At 42.4% G+C, this 15,184-nt stretch overlaps 1 protein-coding gene across 4 annotated transcripts in view; it reads right to left on the bottom strand.

The window, feature by feature from the left end:
* Positions 1-526: 526 nt before the first annotated feature.
* Positions 527-15,184, bottom strand: part of CNGA3 (cyclic nucleotide gated channel subunit alpha 3) — a 41,052-nt gene continuing 26,394 nt past the window's right edge. For 2 of the 4 annotated variants that reach the window (XM_068140462.1, XM_068140471.1), the window contains exons 4-9: positions 14,839-15,018; positions 13,206-13,259; positions 10,143-10,262; positions 6,403-6,510; positions 4,256-4,362; positions 527-2,364 (exon numbers count right to left, since the gene is read on the bottom strand). In XM_068140462.1, the coding sequence (XP_067996563.1) occupies positions 959-2,364; positions 4,256-4,362; positions 6,403-6,510; positions 10,143-10,262; positions 13,206-13,259; positions 14,839-15,018 (1,975 nt within the window). In that variant the 3' untranslated portion in view covers positions 527-958. The remainder of the gene's footprint in view (positions 2,365-4,255; positions 4,363-6,402; positions 6,511-10,142; positions 10,263-13,205; positions 13,260-14,838; positions 15,019-15,184) is intronic. The other 2 variants (XM_068140485.1, XM_068140480.1) reach the window with 2 other exon arrangements.

Here is a 15,184-nt window from a genome sequence, read left to right as displayed (position 1 = left end):
TGCAGGAGAAAGTTGACTTGCAGCAGGGACAAGGTGTCCAGCTAGCTCACACAGTTTCTCAGTAGTCTCCCTCTGGGACTGCCCACTTCCTGAGGGGGTATTCATTCAAGATTCTGCGTAGGAGCTGCACACACCAGGACCCTCTTTTCTCTTACCTGGTTCAATGAAGCCGTATTGCCCCCATTGCCTTCTATCAGTGAGCTTTTGGGAACTCCCTCCTAAGTGAGGGTTTTACCAATGAGGGTGGGGCTCCACTAAATTAAAATGGAGGGGATCTCCTACTCATTTCCCAAGTAAAGCAGCTGCAGACCATGCCAGAAAGGATGTGAATGAGCACTGCTACTCTGTCAGCGTGCAGAGCCCAGATTATTGCAGAGAATTAGACTAAAGCGTCCAGATTTGTGGCTTTTTGAGAGACAGGCAGGGCTATGCTGCATCAGCAAGGTGCCTGCTGCTGCTTAGTTGTAGTCCAGCACCTTACACAAACACTTCACTGTGAAACAACAAAGAGACTGAGAAAACCAGATGTGCGTTCATGTCTTTAATCAACTACTTAGATTGCAGGGTTGAGCATGTACTCTATAAATACTTTTTAAGCCCCTAAAAAAGACCCAACCCCTTCTACTCAAAAGTACAACGCCACCTTAATGCAACTTGCATGGGAAGAGACAATATGTCAAGACTACACATACCATGTACAACAGATGTTCTGAGCATGACTTGTAAGAAACCCACTCCCAGTACAAAAAAGTACCACATGCCAGACCAAATCTCCCCCTAAGAAGAAGGTGACAATGTTCTATTTACAAGAAAATACTGCTTCGGTTAAAAATGCTAAAAACCATTGTCTTCAGTTCATATAAAAATAATTATGTCTATGCACACACATATTTACATACATTTATGGCTTTCACATGCTTCAACCCTCTCCAACAAATGAGGAAATCTAAATACTCCACTACTGCTTATTCTCCTCAGGTTTTTCAGCCTCTGCTTCTCCAACTGATAAGGTGCCACTACCATATTTTTTCACTCGTGTTTCTACTCTGGCAAGTCTCTGCTTCACCTTTTGTTGCGATGAGGTGTATTCTGCCATGAGCCTTGCAAATCTAGTCTGCAGTGTATCCAGAGCGCTTTCAAGCTTTTCTATTTTTTCTTCCAAGTCTTTTGGGTCAGCTCCTGCTTTTGCTGCTTCCTCATCTATTAAATTGTCTTTCATCAGAATTTGGCGCCCTTTCTCTTCTAAAGCCTTTTTGGCTTCTGGATATTCTGTGAGGGCTTCCATTAAATCATCTTTAGATAAACAGAACAAATCAGAATAACCGATACTCCTTATGTTGGCTGTCCTCCTGTTGCCAGATTTGCTACCTTTGATGTTTAGGATGCTGATTTCACCAAAGTAGCTGCCATCACTTAGGACTACAAATTGGGTTATGCCATCATCTGCCACCACAGCCAGTTTTCCCTCCTTGATAATGTACATTTCTCTCCCAATATCTCCCTTTTTGCAAATGTAGTCCCCAGGACTAAAGACAGTAGGTTTCAGTTTCAGCACCAGCTCAATAAGAAGTCCAGCTTCACAATCCTGGAATATGCGCACTTTCTTCAGTGTGTCCAAATGGACGTTGATGGCAATTTCAGCTTTCAACTTGTCAGGCAGATTTTTGAGAACTTCCTTCTCATCCACTGTTTTCTTGTTGGTCCAGAGGTAATCAAACCACTTAATAACCCTGGCTTCCAAATCCTTAGTTACTTTCCGGAAATGCATGTACTGTTTAATGGAATCCACTTTGGCCTGGAACTCTGCCCTGGAAGCATTCATGTTGGAAATCATGGAGCCCACGTTACCGACAATGGTGGCAAAGATGAGCACACCCACCAGGAAGTCAATGACCACAAAGAGGTACTCTTCGTCTTTCACTGGGGGAGGTGTTTCTCCAATGGTTGTCAGTGTAAGTGTTGACCAGTACAGACTGTAAATGTACTTTCTAGACAGGCGCCCATATTCAGGAACAGACACATTGGGGTAGACCCAAGAGTCAGTTCCAAATCCGATGACCTTTGAAATTGCAAAGTAGATACAGGCGTTCCAGTGGATGATGATAAGGATGTATAAGACGAGATTGCCAATACGGAACATGTTTGGGTAATTTGTCCTGGTTTCAGTACGGTCAAAAAACTCAAACAGACGAGCAATCCTCAGCAGGCGGTTAAATCGTAGCTCAGGGTAGTTCAAACCAAGCTTCAAATATGCCAGGTCTGTTGGCAGAAGAGACAGCACATCCAGTTTGAACTGCATTGTTTTGGTATAGTGCTCTCGTAATTTCTTTTCATCCTGAACTAGCAAGCCTTGTTCAAGGAAGCCTTGAAAGAATAAAAACACGTATTTTACTTGTTAGAATGAAAATACCATCAACAGTACTGGGTAACTTAAACTGTGGATAACTGACAACATGGCAGTTAATTAACTTAATTAAGTTTCAAAGCTGACATATAAAGATAAAATTCAACATCTCTATTATTACCATGTTGCTCTCTGCAGTTTTCTACTCTGTTCTGGGACAGCTGTATCTTTTTCTTTTAGGCATCTTTGCAAAAAGAGAGAGGAGATTCAAATGTCCCATTTGTCTTGAACCACTGGCATGAGTCATAACTAAAGTTAGGCAAGTGTTAAGCAATTGTGTACACAATCAGAGTGAACTACTTTGGCTACTAAGCCAAATTTTGTACACTGGTATTTCTTCATTCAAAAGACTTTGTTAAGTATTAGAATTAAAAATATGAGATGACATAAACTGTCATTTTAAAAGACCTTGATGCAATCTGCAACTATGTACGAGTTCTTACAGGAAGGCTGTGTGAGCAGTACAGCTGCAGTGCTGTTTTGTACCTCTGGAAGCTCAAGGCATTGAAAATGTTCTGCAGGGAGCAGCCTATGCACTGCAAAATACTTGGTGCAACTGCAAGTGAAGATGTCCAACTGCCTGCCCACTGGGACAGTCGGGAGGAAAAGTCCACTGAGAAACACAAAGCACTCCCTTGTGTGTTGGGGAGTATCAAACTTTGCTAATCCTTTAGAAATCTACAAGCAACAACTTCCTCAGGCAAGCATCTGCTGAGGAAGACCAAGCTGCATTTGAGGCCCACACAGCACAGCTGTGTTTCTGGAGTAGGAGTGTATCTGAACAGTTCCCTCATGTATATGTGTGTCTCTCTTCTGGTATCTGCAAACTCATGGGCAGTACAAACACAAGTAGCTCCTGTGCCATGAATGTGTAACCTCCCAGAAAACTGCTGAGAAAGCTCATCAAATATGCCCTTATTAATACAGCTACACAACAAAACAGAAAAATGGGCCAGGCAGATGAATTTCTGACTGACAAGTATTCAAGATAACTTTTAAAATGCTTTCCTCCTGAAGGGAGATAAAAGCCCCTCAGCTCTTTTTTTGTCCCTTCATAGAACTGAAGTCCTATAGTAAATCCTTTTGAAAGTATCAAAACACAGGGAATGCTAAACACAAGCAGCTGCTGAGAGACACAGATCTTTTCTTCTTCACAGTGCACAGTCAGCAAATAGGTGAAATATAGTTAAACTGACCATACAGCTGGACAGGCATGCACCAGAAAGGCCAATGCAAGTAGTGGTAATTGTGGGGCTGCCTAGATCCCAGTTCAAAGCCAGACCCTGCCCTCAGAGAGCGAGCCTGTCAGAGCTACAGAAACAGGGATGGGAAGCTGAAGAGAACTGCTTCACACAGGACTTAGCATGGTCTTCACAGATTCTTTAGGTTTCACAAAGGCAGAACCGAAGCACCAGATCTTGCACATGACCAACTCAAAAATCACTTCTGAGCAGGGTGCTGCTCAGGTTGGCTAAGAAGCACTTGTGGGGTGCAGGTAGTTTCTTGCCCAATCTAATGAACACAAGCAATAATACATCATGCACACAATGATCATGCCATGCAAAGTGCCCTATTCTCCCTTCCCCACACAGCCTGTTATAGTGGCTATTCAGTCAGTGTCTGTCATGCATATCAGGCATTGCTGGAACTAAAATTAGAGGCAAGTGGCATATAGGTGTTAGCCTTAAAACAATCCAAGCTGTAAGATGCTTCATCTTCCCAAAGCCTCCACTGCTGGGTTCTCCTGAAGACAAGATACTACACTGGTCACACCCCACAGGGGAATTTCTGTTTCCTGCCTTTATACCCACGGTGTATCTGAAAACACTGTAAAGCAACGGGAAAACTCACCTGTCCTGAATCTGACAAATGTGTCAAAAACATAGATGATATCAGATCCATAATCCAAGAGTAGCCACAATTTAATATGGTCAACTTGTAGCTCATCAAAGCAGGCTCTTAAGAAACAAAAATTATTAAAATAAAAAATTACAACATTACAACATTACAACAATTACAACAATTGCTGGTGGACAAAAAGCTCAACATGAGCTCTCAGTGTGCACTTGCAGCCCGCAAAGCCAATCAGATCCTGGGCTGCATCAGGAGAAGTGTGGCTAGCAGGTCGAGGGAGGTGATCCTCCCCCTCTACTCAGCCCTGGTGAGACCCCACCTGGAGTACTGTGTCCAGTTCTGGAGCCCCTATTACAAGAGGGATGTGGAGGTGCTGGAACGTGTCCAGAGAAGGGCCACAAGGATGATCAGAGGGCTGGAGCACCTCTCCTATGAGGACAGACTGAAGGAGTTGGGGCTGTTCAGTCTGCAGAAGAGAAGGCTCCGAGGTGACCTAATTGTGGCCTTCCAGTATCTGAAAGGGGCCTACAGGAAGGCTGGGGAAGGACTTCTCAGGATATCAGGTAGTGATAGGACTAGGGGGAATGGAATGAAGCTGGAGGTGGGGAGATTCAGGCTAGATGTGAGGAGGAGGTTCTTCACCATGAGAGTGGTGAAACCCTGGAATGTGTTGTCCAGGGAGGTGGTCGAGGCCCCGTCCCTGGGGGTGTTTAAGACCAGGCTGGATGAGGCTCTGGCCAGCCTGATCTAGTGTGGGGTGTCCCTGCCCATGGCAGGGGGGTTGGAACTAGATGATCCTTGTGGTCCCTTCCAACCCTGAATGAAACTATGAAACTATGAATAAGCAGAGTACTTGCAGTACCTGCGTCCCAGCAGCATGTTAATGCACATTGCCACCATGGAAAATTTAAGGGCAGTATATTTCCATGCCTAGCCATCTTCACACAAGAGCTATGTCTCAACAGACACTAGGATCTTTCAGAATTCAAAGGTGTTTAAGCCAGGAGCAAAACTCAAACACATATATGCCACACAAGGGCATTTATAGAGGGCTACACATAACCCTTCAATTAAACATGCATCAGATCTCATGGGTTACACATCTCTATTAAGATAATTCCCAAATAAAAGATTTGGTTTGGAGTAGCAAACCATCCTCATCACCCCCTGCTAGCTGACACAGTTTAAGTGAACCACTTCCACAGCATTCCATTACTTTGGATCAAACTACATTTGTGGTGGGTTGAAATTCTCCCCCCCAGCTGGAAGCAAATGAAAGCTGTATTTACAAGCAAAACTACAGTCTATAATGAAATGCAATGTACAAAATTGTACAGTATTTACAGGTATTTACAGTTAATGAACAGCACAAGGATCCCCTGGCCAAAGAGCAGGGGAAGCTAATAGCTTCTCTCTCCCTGCCCCTCTTTACCCCCCTGTACAAAAGGGACAAGAGAAAGGAGCAGAGAGATGTTAGACTTAGCCAAAACAATGCAGCCAAGGTCAAGCAGAAGCCAACAGAAGCACAAAGTTAGTATCTCCCAGCCCAAGGAAGCAACTTTTTGGTTTAAGTTTTTTATCTCTCCAAAGGGATTGTTCAGAACTATCATTATTTTCCATTTTACTCCCAATAGTGATTTATTTACATTTTACTACTTTCCGTTCAAAATATGTGAAAAAATTTTAAAGGCATAGCCTGAAACTATCACAACATTTTACATGGGAAAATAAACACTCGAGCAAGATCTTCCCATCTTTCAAGCATCTATGGAGGCCTTATACTGCCCCCAGCCCTCCTTTCTGCTCCCTGCTGGTGACTGAAAGACCTATCTGCATCAGCGGTTACTGAGCCTGCACCAAGGCACATCGCTGTAGGCAGCCAGTAGGTGGCACACAAAGGCAACGGCCAACACTCAGGAGGACGCTGATTGCGAGTTACAACAAAATTTCCAAGACAAAAGAAGAAACATTGAGCATTTATTCCCAGTGCTCTGTATACGGTATATCCCCAAGGGTATATGGACAACAAATCTGCTAGGTAAGCTGCCCAAAAATTACTGCCAAGAGATAAGAGGATGATTTACATATGGAAACTTAACAAGACACTAGATTTGAAATCTAAAATTGTTAACTTAAATCCATACCTGCACACTAGCATACACCAGTTATAGAACACAGGTGCTGCAATTATAGTCAGCCAATTGTAGTAAAGATTGCTTGAAGGGTCTATTACAAAGATCTCTTTTTTCTTCCTGCAAAGTGAAACGTACAATGTTATGCTGGAAGTGTAATGAAGCGACCTGCTGGATCTCCCTCTTCTGGAGGCCGCTCTTCCCACAATGAACTCACAGCTGCTTTAGAAGAGAAAGTATCCATGCAGACAGCTCCCGACAAGATACCAAATACTAGACTCATGCCATCTGACACAGTCTATTTATTTGCTTGACCCAACTTTAGAAAAAGTAAGACTGGAAAGAAAAACGCAGACATTCACATTGCCCATGCTCAAACCCACAGCCTTCCTGCGTTGGACCTCCACTGAAAAAAAAGTAAAACATTAAATGTTTATTATCATCCCAGCTAGAAGGCTACATTCCCCTGCTAGAGAACAAAAGTCTTCCATTGAAGATACATTTTTATGTTCTTGGCAATTCCTATTATGGAAGTGACTGTATGAACATAAAGAAGTAAACACATACGTATTCAAATGCATATTTAGCCAAGTAAGACTCCGTGTGTGTATATATATTAGTTGTAGTTATACACTATATATATGTTATTATTAAAAATCAAATGTCACACATTTACAGCCCTGGTTCCACAGGCCTCCTGACAATGAAAAGATGCTAAATAAACCATACAGGTCTGGGATTTAAAGAAGATTTGAAGAACAGCATGGCTAACAACATGTGTAGAATATCCTCAGAAATGCCCTTCCCCATCATGAGAAAGGTTGGTATGGAATAGACATCAATTAGGCATGTTGTATGTAATTAGAGGAAAAAATGAATTGTGAGGTCCACACATGATCCCCAGCCACAAGAAGGGCCGGATGGAGGAACCTGGAAACTACAGGCCTGTCAGCCTGACCTCAGTGCCAGGGAAAATTATGAAGCAGATCATCTTGGGGGCAATCACTGCACACCTGAAGGACAGCCAAGGGCTCAGGTCCAGCCAACATGGATTTAGGAAGGGCAGATCCTGCCTGACCAACCTGATCTCCTTTTATGATCAGGTGATCCCCCTGGTGGATGTGGGAAAGGCTGTGGGAAAGGCTGTGGATGTAGTCTACCTGGACTTCAGCAAGGCCTTTGACACCATCCCCCATAGCAAACTCCTGGCCAAGCTGTCAGCCCATGGCTTGGACAGGAGCACTCTGCACTGGGTTAGGAACTGGCTGGAGGGCCGAGCCCAGAGAGTGGTGGTGAATGGTGCCCCATCCAGCTGGCAGCCAGTCACTAGTGGTGTCCCCAAGGGATCAGTGCTGGGCCCCATGCTCTTTAACATCTTTATTGATGATCTGGATGAGGGGATTGAGTCCATCATCAGTAAATTTGTGGACGACACCAAGCTGGGGGCAGGAGTTGACCTGCTGGAGAGTAGAGAGGCTTTGCAGAGGGACCTCGACAGGTTGGACAGATGGGCAGAGTCCAGCAGCATGGGATTTAACACACCCAAGTGCTGGGTTCCGCACTTTGGCCACAGCAACCCCATGCAGAGCTACAGGCTGGGGTCAGAGTGGCTGGAGAGTGGCCAGGCAGAGAGGGACCTGGGGGTGCTGGTTGATGGTAAGCTGAGTATGAGCCTGCAGAGTGCCCAGGCAGCCAGCAGGGCCAATGGCATCCTGGCCTGCATCAGGAACAGTGTGGCCAGCAGGAGCAAGGAGGTCATTCTGCCCCTGTAGGCTGCACTGGTTAGGCCACACCTTGAGTACTGTGTCCAGTTCTGGGCCCCTCAGTTTAGGAAGGATGTTGACTTGCTGGAACGTGTCCAGAGAAGGGCAATGAAGTTGGTGAGGGGTTTGGAACACAAGCCCTATGAGGAGAGACTGAGGGAGCTGGGGTTGTTTAGCCTGGAGAAGAGAAGGCTCAGGGGAGACCTTATTGCTCTCTACAACCACCTGAAGGGAGGTTGTAGCCAGGTGAATGTTGGTCTCTCCTCCCATGCAGCCAGCATCAGAACAAGAGGACACAGTCTCAGGCTGTGACAGGGGAGGTTTAGGCTGGATGTTAGGAAGAAGTTCAACACAGAGAGAGTGATTGCCCATTGGAAAGGGCTGCCCAGGGAGGTGGTGGAGTCACCATCACTGGAGGTGTTCAGGAGGAGACTTGATGGGGTGCTTGGTGCCATGGATTAGTTGATAGGTTGGATGATCTTGAAGGTCTCTTCCAACCTGGTCTGGTCTATTCTATTCTATTCTATTCTTAGTGTGGCCAGCAGGAGCAGGGAAGTCATTGTGCCCCTGTACTCTGCACTGCTTAGGCCACACCTTGAGTACTTAGTCCAGTTCTGGGCCCCTCAATTTAAGGACACTGAGATACTTCAATGTGTCCAGAGAAGGGCAATGTGGCTGGAGTAGAGGAGGCTCAGGGGAGACCTTATTGCTGTTTACAACTAGCTCAAGGGTGGTTGTAGCCAGGAGGGGATTGGTCTCTTCTCCCAGACACAGTCTCAAGCTGCGCCTGGGGAAATTTAGGCTCGAGGTGAGGAGAAAGTTCTTCACAGAGAGAGTTGTTAGCCATTGGAATGGGCTGCCCAGGGAGGTGGTGGAGTCACCATCCCTGGAAGTGTTCAAGAGGGGACTGGATGTGGCACTTGGTGCCATGGTTTAAGAGTCATGAGGTCTTGGGTGACAGGTTGGACTTGATGATCTTTGAGGTCTCTTCCAATCTTATTGATTCTATGATTCTAGTCATTAAAATATTTATTTTCTTTGCTGAAATATTTTTAAACAATTTTGGCTACTGCAAATTCAGGCTCTTACTTCAATAGTGATCGCCAAAAGAGAATCCTTAGAACAAAAGCTTTCTAATCAAACTAAGCTTTGATTAAGGAAGTCATAATCTTGAGATAAAGTAGATTCCATTTGGAAGCAACTCCTAACTGCATGTCCCCATGCCTACAATAGTATATCCATCATCTACATACACAGAAACTTGCAGTGTATTACTCTACTCCACTCCACTCTATTCTATTTAATTGTGAAGTCCACCCAAATGTATTCTCTTTTTATCTATCACTGCTATTTTTAATGATTAGTAACATTAAATTGTGCTATGGTTGAGTCAGCTTAGGTGGAACAAAATGAGCAGGACCCACCTCTGCCAAAAGCACTCAAATGATCTAATTTTTTTTCAGAAATACAGTATCTCCTAACTGGAAGAAGCAAACTTTAGTGACAACTAGTAATGAACTGCACTATATTAAGTAATTAAATATGCTAGTCAGTGTAATAACTAAACTTACTAGTAGATCTGACACTTTCTACATTTTTGCTCTTTGTCCAAATCAAGATTTTTGGTTCATGTGCTCTGAATCATGATGGATATTCTGGAACAATGAAAAGCCCATGCAAACCTCCAAAGCTGGCTGCTGCTATCCTGCAAATGTCCTCAAGAGATGATCTTCAACAGCAAATCAATGTGAACTCCCTAAATTCCCTTTTACTGATCTAGGAAGCTGTTCATGACAGGTCTTACAGGTCCAACAACTATTCTGAGCCGTAGCACATTTCCAAAGGGGAAAACATACTAAAGATTTGACAGGCTAACATTCTGCGGCCTAGAGAACAGTAACTGGTGTGAAAGTGTTACGACGACATCCCATATCCTGCTCTGTAGTGTAGGAGGAAGGTCACAAGCACATGTTCATTCGTTATACTTACTCTTCTTTTTTTTTATCATCTTTTTTGTCATCTTTCTTTTCCTCCTTTTTTTCCTCTTTCTTTTCCTCCTTCTTTTCCTCCTTCTTTTCCTCTTTAACCTCTTTCTTTTCATCGTTTTTGCTGCATAACACAATGCAAGGCTTAGTAATATTCTAGCAGTTAAGGGAGAGAGTGGATGTTAAAGTGTAGGAAACTAGACTAGACTGAGGGCAGGGTAGGACAGGCATCTAAATGGTAAAAACAGGTTTATAGACTGAGGCTTCTCAAACTAACAACACCACACTATGACACCAGGTAACCAGCTGGCTGATTTTGTGCATTAGTCAGTCACATTTTCTTGACCTTTCCAGTGACAATACTGACAATAGTGTACCAGGCTGATTTTAACTAAATGCTTCTAGTTTGTTTCATTCTTTAGAACTCAGGTATTTAAAAAGTAATCTATCAAATTATAATAGAACCTGAGACAGCTTTAACAAACTGTCAACATTCTTTGCATATCCAAAACTTCACAGTGACTGTCGGAAGCTTTAATGGCAATTAAATGAAATGATGCTGAATTTCCTCTCCTAGTTCTTTAAAACCAACATAGTTATATTTAATTAATCACCTCTGGCTTCAAAAATTGCCATGGAAAAGAATCAGTCAATGTCTAAATAAAGACATGTGTCTCATTTAACTAAATAGCAGTCTTTTTATAAATGCTTTATAGTCAACATGATTAAGCCAACCTCTTTTGGTTCTCTACATTAGAGATCTGTATCTACAAGTTAGTCCATATCTCATAGGCCATATCTACAAGATGACTTGTGCCCTAAAAGTATATTTCTCTTTCCATCAACTGTAAAGGAAGAATGGGTTGCCTAGACCAGATGCAGGTGTCCATATCTGGTGGAAGAAGCCTTGCCTCAGTTGCTCTGCCAAGCATTTGATTGCCACCATATTCAAAGGCTGAGCATTAATCATGAAGTTTCATCCTTGCTCAAACAAATGGGAATTTTGTGTAGACTTCATGACATCACAATTGTCTCCATATTTATTACTTGCTTTTCATGCAATAAAGCAAAATATGGACCATTTAACTTCAATATATCCTATAATTTCATAGTATCCAGCACAGACTCAAGCTGCAACATTTAATTCCAGATATGGATTTTTCCATACTGTTCAAATATGTGCAGCCTTTAGAATTAGAATGGGAGCCAGATATAAAGAAGGACCTGACTTCCTCCATTCTTAGGTCCACCTGAACAGAAGAGTCCTGAACTATGATAACTTACACTGTTAGGCTCATGCATCCTCTTCAAAACTTCAGAAAGTTGATATATTTCTTAAGATTCTGCCAATACTTAATCTTAAAGCTAAAATCTGCTACCTGAATTGGTCAAGAATCATGTAGGCTAAAGAAGTGCACTCATTTGCTCAAGCAGAAATTCATCATCTGAGATCTTGTTTTGTATTTGAAATTTCTTTATTACTTGAAACAGGAATTGGCCCCATGCTGGCTGGACAGAAACACCTAAACGTTCTGGACATCCCAAGTGTATGTGGGTAATGCATATATAAAAGTAACTGTCCACACAAAAGGTCTGGTTTGGATGAAAGCCATGGACTTCTGATTCCAGTGGCAGCTACATGTTCTCCTTTGAACTGCCAAAACTGAGTCTGATTCTCCCCTTGCACTGAAGTCAATAAAGGACAAATTAGTTCAGTGACAGCATCATTGCACAGCAGACAGAATATGTAATAATATTTGAAGATGTGCTGCTCACAGAAACCATCAGGTAAAAAGTTTAGAGATCTTACTTGTGCTTTTCACATACACTTGCTCATATTACTCAGATCCGAAAAAGGTATATGCAGTGAATGGCAGTCCTGTCTACAAATGTGCTTGTTACAGGAGGTTCTGGGACCTGTTCGAACTAGACCAGAGATCAAGAATGTGCTGTACACTGTGGCCGGTGAGAATGGTCCTACATGGAGCTTGTGGCAGAAGCCTCCTGGTGAAACCAGGGGCAGGCCCCTAGGTTTCTGGAGTAAGGGGTACAAAGGCTCCAAGGCCAACTACATCGTGACACTCTGCCACTGACCCCCCTGGACTTCATGGCTTCTTTTTCAAACCTGCCTCAAAAACTCCTTCCTATTTAAAAAAAGTCAAGATTTTACTGCATGTTAATATGCATGGTGCCTGATCCAAATGGCAGTTCACAGTTGCATTAACATTGCCCCTCAATAATTAAAATGTCTAGCAGTCATACCAGAAAGTAAGAACTACGAATAAACACAGCTTTCAAAGGGTAGGGCCATTTGTGGAAGCTGCTACAGGGCAGATATGTCCTCAGATAGCTGTGGTCTACGACATGGAACAAACACTGGTGTTGGGTGACTTAAAACCACTGGAGCTTTTCACCTTTCCAAGAGGTTTCTCTTTGGTTTAACACTGTGAGATACATAAGACAGACTCCAAACGGACTTCTGTCTGTTGTAATGCAAACTTTACTATGTTGCCCATTACTCTTTCTATATCTATACCAACAATATCTGCTGAACTGAAACACAGATTTTAAAGAAATTATTAGTTTTATTTAGACTGCTACATGAGTGTTTTCTTGGTGCCCTGGATAAGTATCCATTTCTCACTTGATTTGCAAAAAAGGGACTAGTAGGTTAAAAGGGGACAATTACTATTAGAAAATGAATATGTGAATCACATTTTAAAACTGAAGAATTAATAAATGAATTGGCAATGCAGTAAAATCAACCAGCTGAACTAGAGGAGGTAGGGACTAAGTGTTTAATCAAATTCATTCTTTGAGAGGTAAGGGTAACTTCAGACAAAAAGAAGTTAACAGGGAGAAGACTAGGAAAACTAGATCTTTATATTTAAACTATACATTTAGGAAAGGCTTAGGTACAAGGAGTTTATACTATGAATGAATACAATAAATCTATATTATATAGAATGGATATATTATAGGGATAGTTTATACTACTAGGATGGAAAGGGGAAAAGAGAGGAGCTAGTAGCTAGCAGAAAGATGTTTGGAAGTTACCAGTACTTACTCTTCATTGGTGTTGTTGCTATAGTTGACATTAAACCTGGCCAAGGGCCAGTGACTGCATCAAGTTAAATAAAACACATTAAAGAGTGTAAAGACTGTTGGTATTTCATACACGTGTTTACAGACATGACAGACTGCCTTACTAGCTTCTCACATATGCACTGATAAGATTAGGAAGGTCAACTTTGACTGCAGTGATAAGCGTCTTTACATAACTATTTCAAGGCACCAGTTTCTTTTTACCACGTGCTTGGCACACACGCTTATGACCACATCTGATTTTCAAAGCTTGTTCTCAGGCGTATTACTGCCTGGCAACATGTATCTTACTATTTTTAGCCCTGTACTCATTTGGCTACTATTTTAAGCTTTCTTTGATCCTTTCAAGTCTTCACAGATGCAGTGTCAAAGCTTGCAGTGAAGTAATAAGCATACCTACCAGAGCTGCACAATTAAGTCTTCATGGTAGAATAACTAGGAGTTAACTGTCACATGGTAGCAGTATAGAACTGAGAAGGCAAGTCCCAAATTCACTTCTTCTATTAGCCTTAAATAGAGGTTTGTTTGCCTAGGATCATTTATTTGAATTTGCAGTTGCTACAGATCCACAAGTCTGAAATATCAGACAGCAGTCTGGCTGATTCAACAAACGTGCTTTTGAGCTGCATTTCTAAGGAATAGATTAAGCAAAGATATTAAGGCTGTGCTGGACTACATGTAGCCTGTATTATGCACAGCACTTTGAAGGTTCCTGCTTTAATCTGAATTACTAGCTGAGATTTTGAAACCAATCAATTTATTACTTGCTTACCTACCAAACTTCAACTGCGTAAAAAATATGGCAATCTGTGCTTCAAAGCATAATGCCAAAGAGAAAGTCAACCGTTGTCTTGGGGCTTCATTTTCCTCTTTTAGCTGGAGTTAAATTTAAAGCACTAGATCATGCCTTTAGAGAGTAGTAATAATTCATCAAGTAAAAAAACTCTAAACACATGAAGGTTTGTGTTGCAAACCTCTGTTGATTTATTGGAAAAATTTTAAGGTAAGACTTAATCTGCCTTCTGTACCAAAGACCGAGTATGTACTAACAAGTTAAGTCAGCAGCTAAAAGATTTTCTCATTTCTGCGTCAGAACCTTCTGTAGTGTTAGTAGCTGAACTTCTGAGTAAGAGTAATAAAACAATGACACATTTTGCACAACTGCATGTTTTGGGTTTCCTAACACTTGCAGATAACGTGCATCAAATTAATGTCCTGAAAAGCCACAGTTAGCAACACCCTTGATTCTTGGAACAGAAACTGCATTCACCCTCAGCAAAGCAGAGTTTAACAACATGAAGTTGCACAGGTAGTATATGATAAAATTCCAGTTTTCACAAACCATTCTGCCTGAAGCAGCGTGATCAAAAGCCTTTATTTCACGGTCATTGCCCCAGCAAGTTTCCAAGGGAAAGAGAAAGGCTGCTGAAAGACACATTCAGTTACATGAAGATTCCTGGGCAGCATTAGACACTCTGTTCATCTCCTATGTTAAGCTCCTTACTCTCTTCTTAAAATAAAACTTACATCCTAGTCACAAAGAAAATAGCATAACCTCAGTCATCTTTGTTTAAAGAATAAACACATCTTCTTACCTGTTTACTCCCCCAGGCCGCTCTCGGATACCCAGAAAGGAGCGGATATTTGTTTGCCTGCTGGACACCTCTACAAGCTCTGGGTCTCGGATCCGTTCTAGGAAAGAATCAGGTCTTTGGTCTTCATGGTGCAAATGTCTTGTGGCCCATGACCTCACAGATATGACAAATCGTGATAGCCTGCATGGAACAGATGTAAAACACTGACTGAAACAGACAAGAACATCAGATAGCTGAAGTCATCCTTACTAAGGACATTTCTGCACTCCTCCACCTGCCACAAAACTAAACTTGATGGATTAACTGTGTGGACCCTGTCACTACCCACAACTTAATGCATGACCTT

Source organism: Melanerpes formicivorus, unplaced genomic scaffold (genome assembly GCF_026170545.1).
Source record: "Melanerpes formicivorus ecotype bairdi unplaced genomic scaffold, bMelFor1.0.p_v2 SCAF_1, whole genome shotgun sequence".
NCBI lineage: Eukaryota > Metazoa > Chordata > Aves > Piciformes > Picidae > Melanerpes > Melanerpes formicivorus.
The sequence above is the reverse complement of the archived record's forward strand: the minus strand, read 5'-3'. Positions and strand labels throughout refer to the sequence as shown.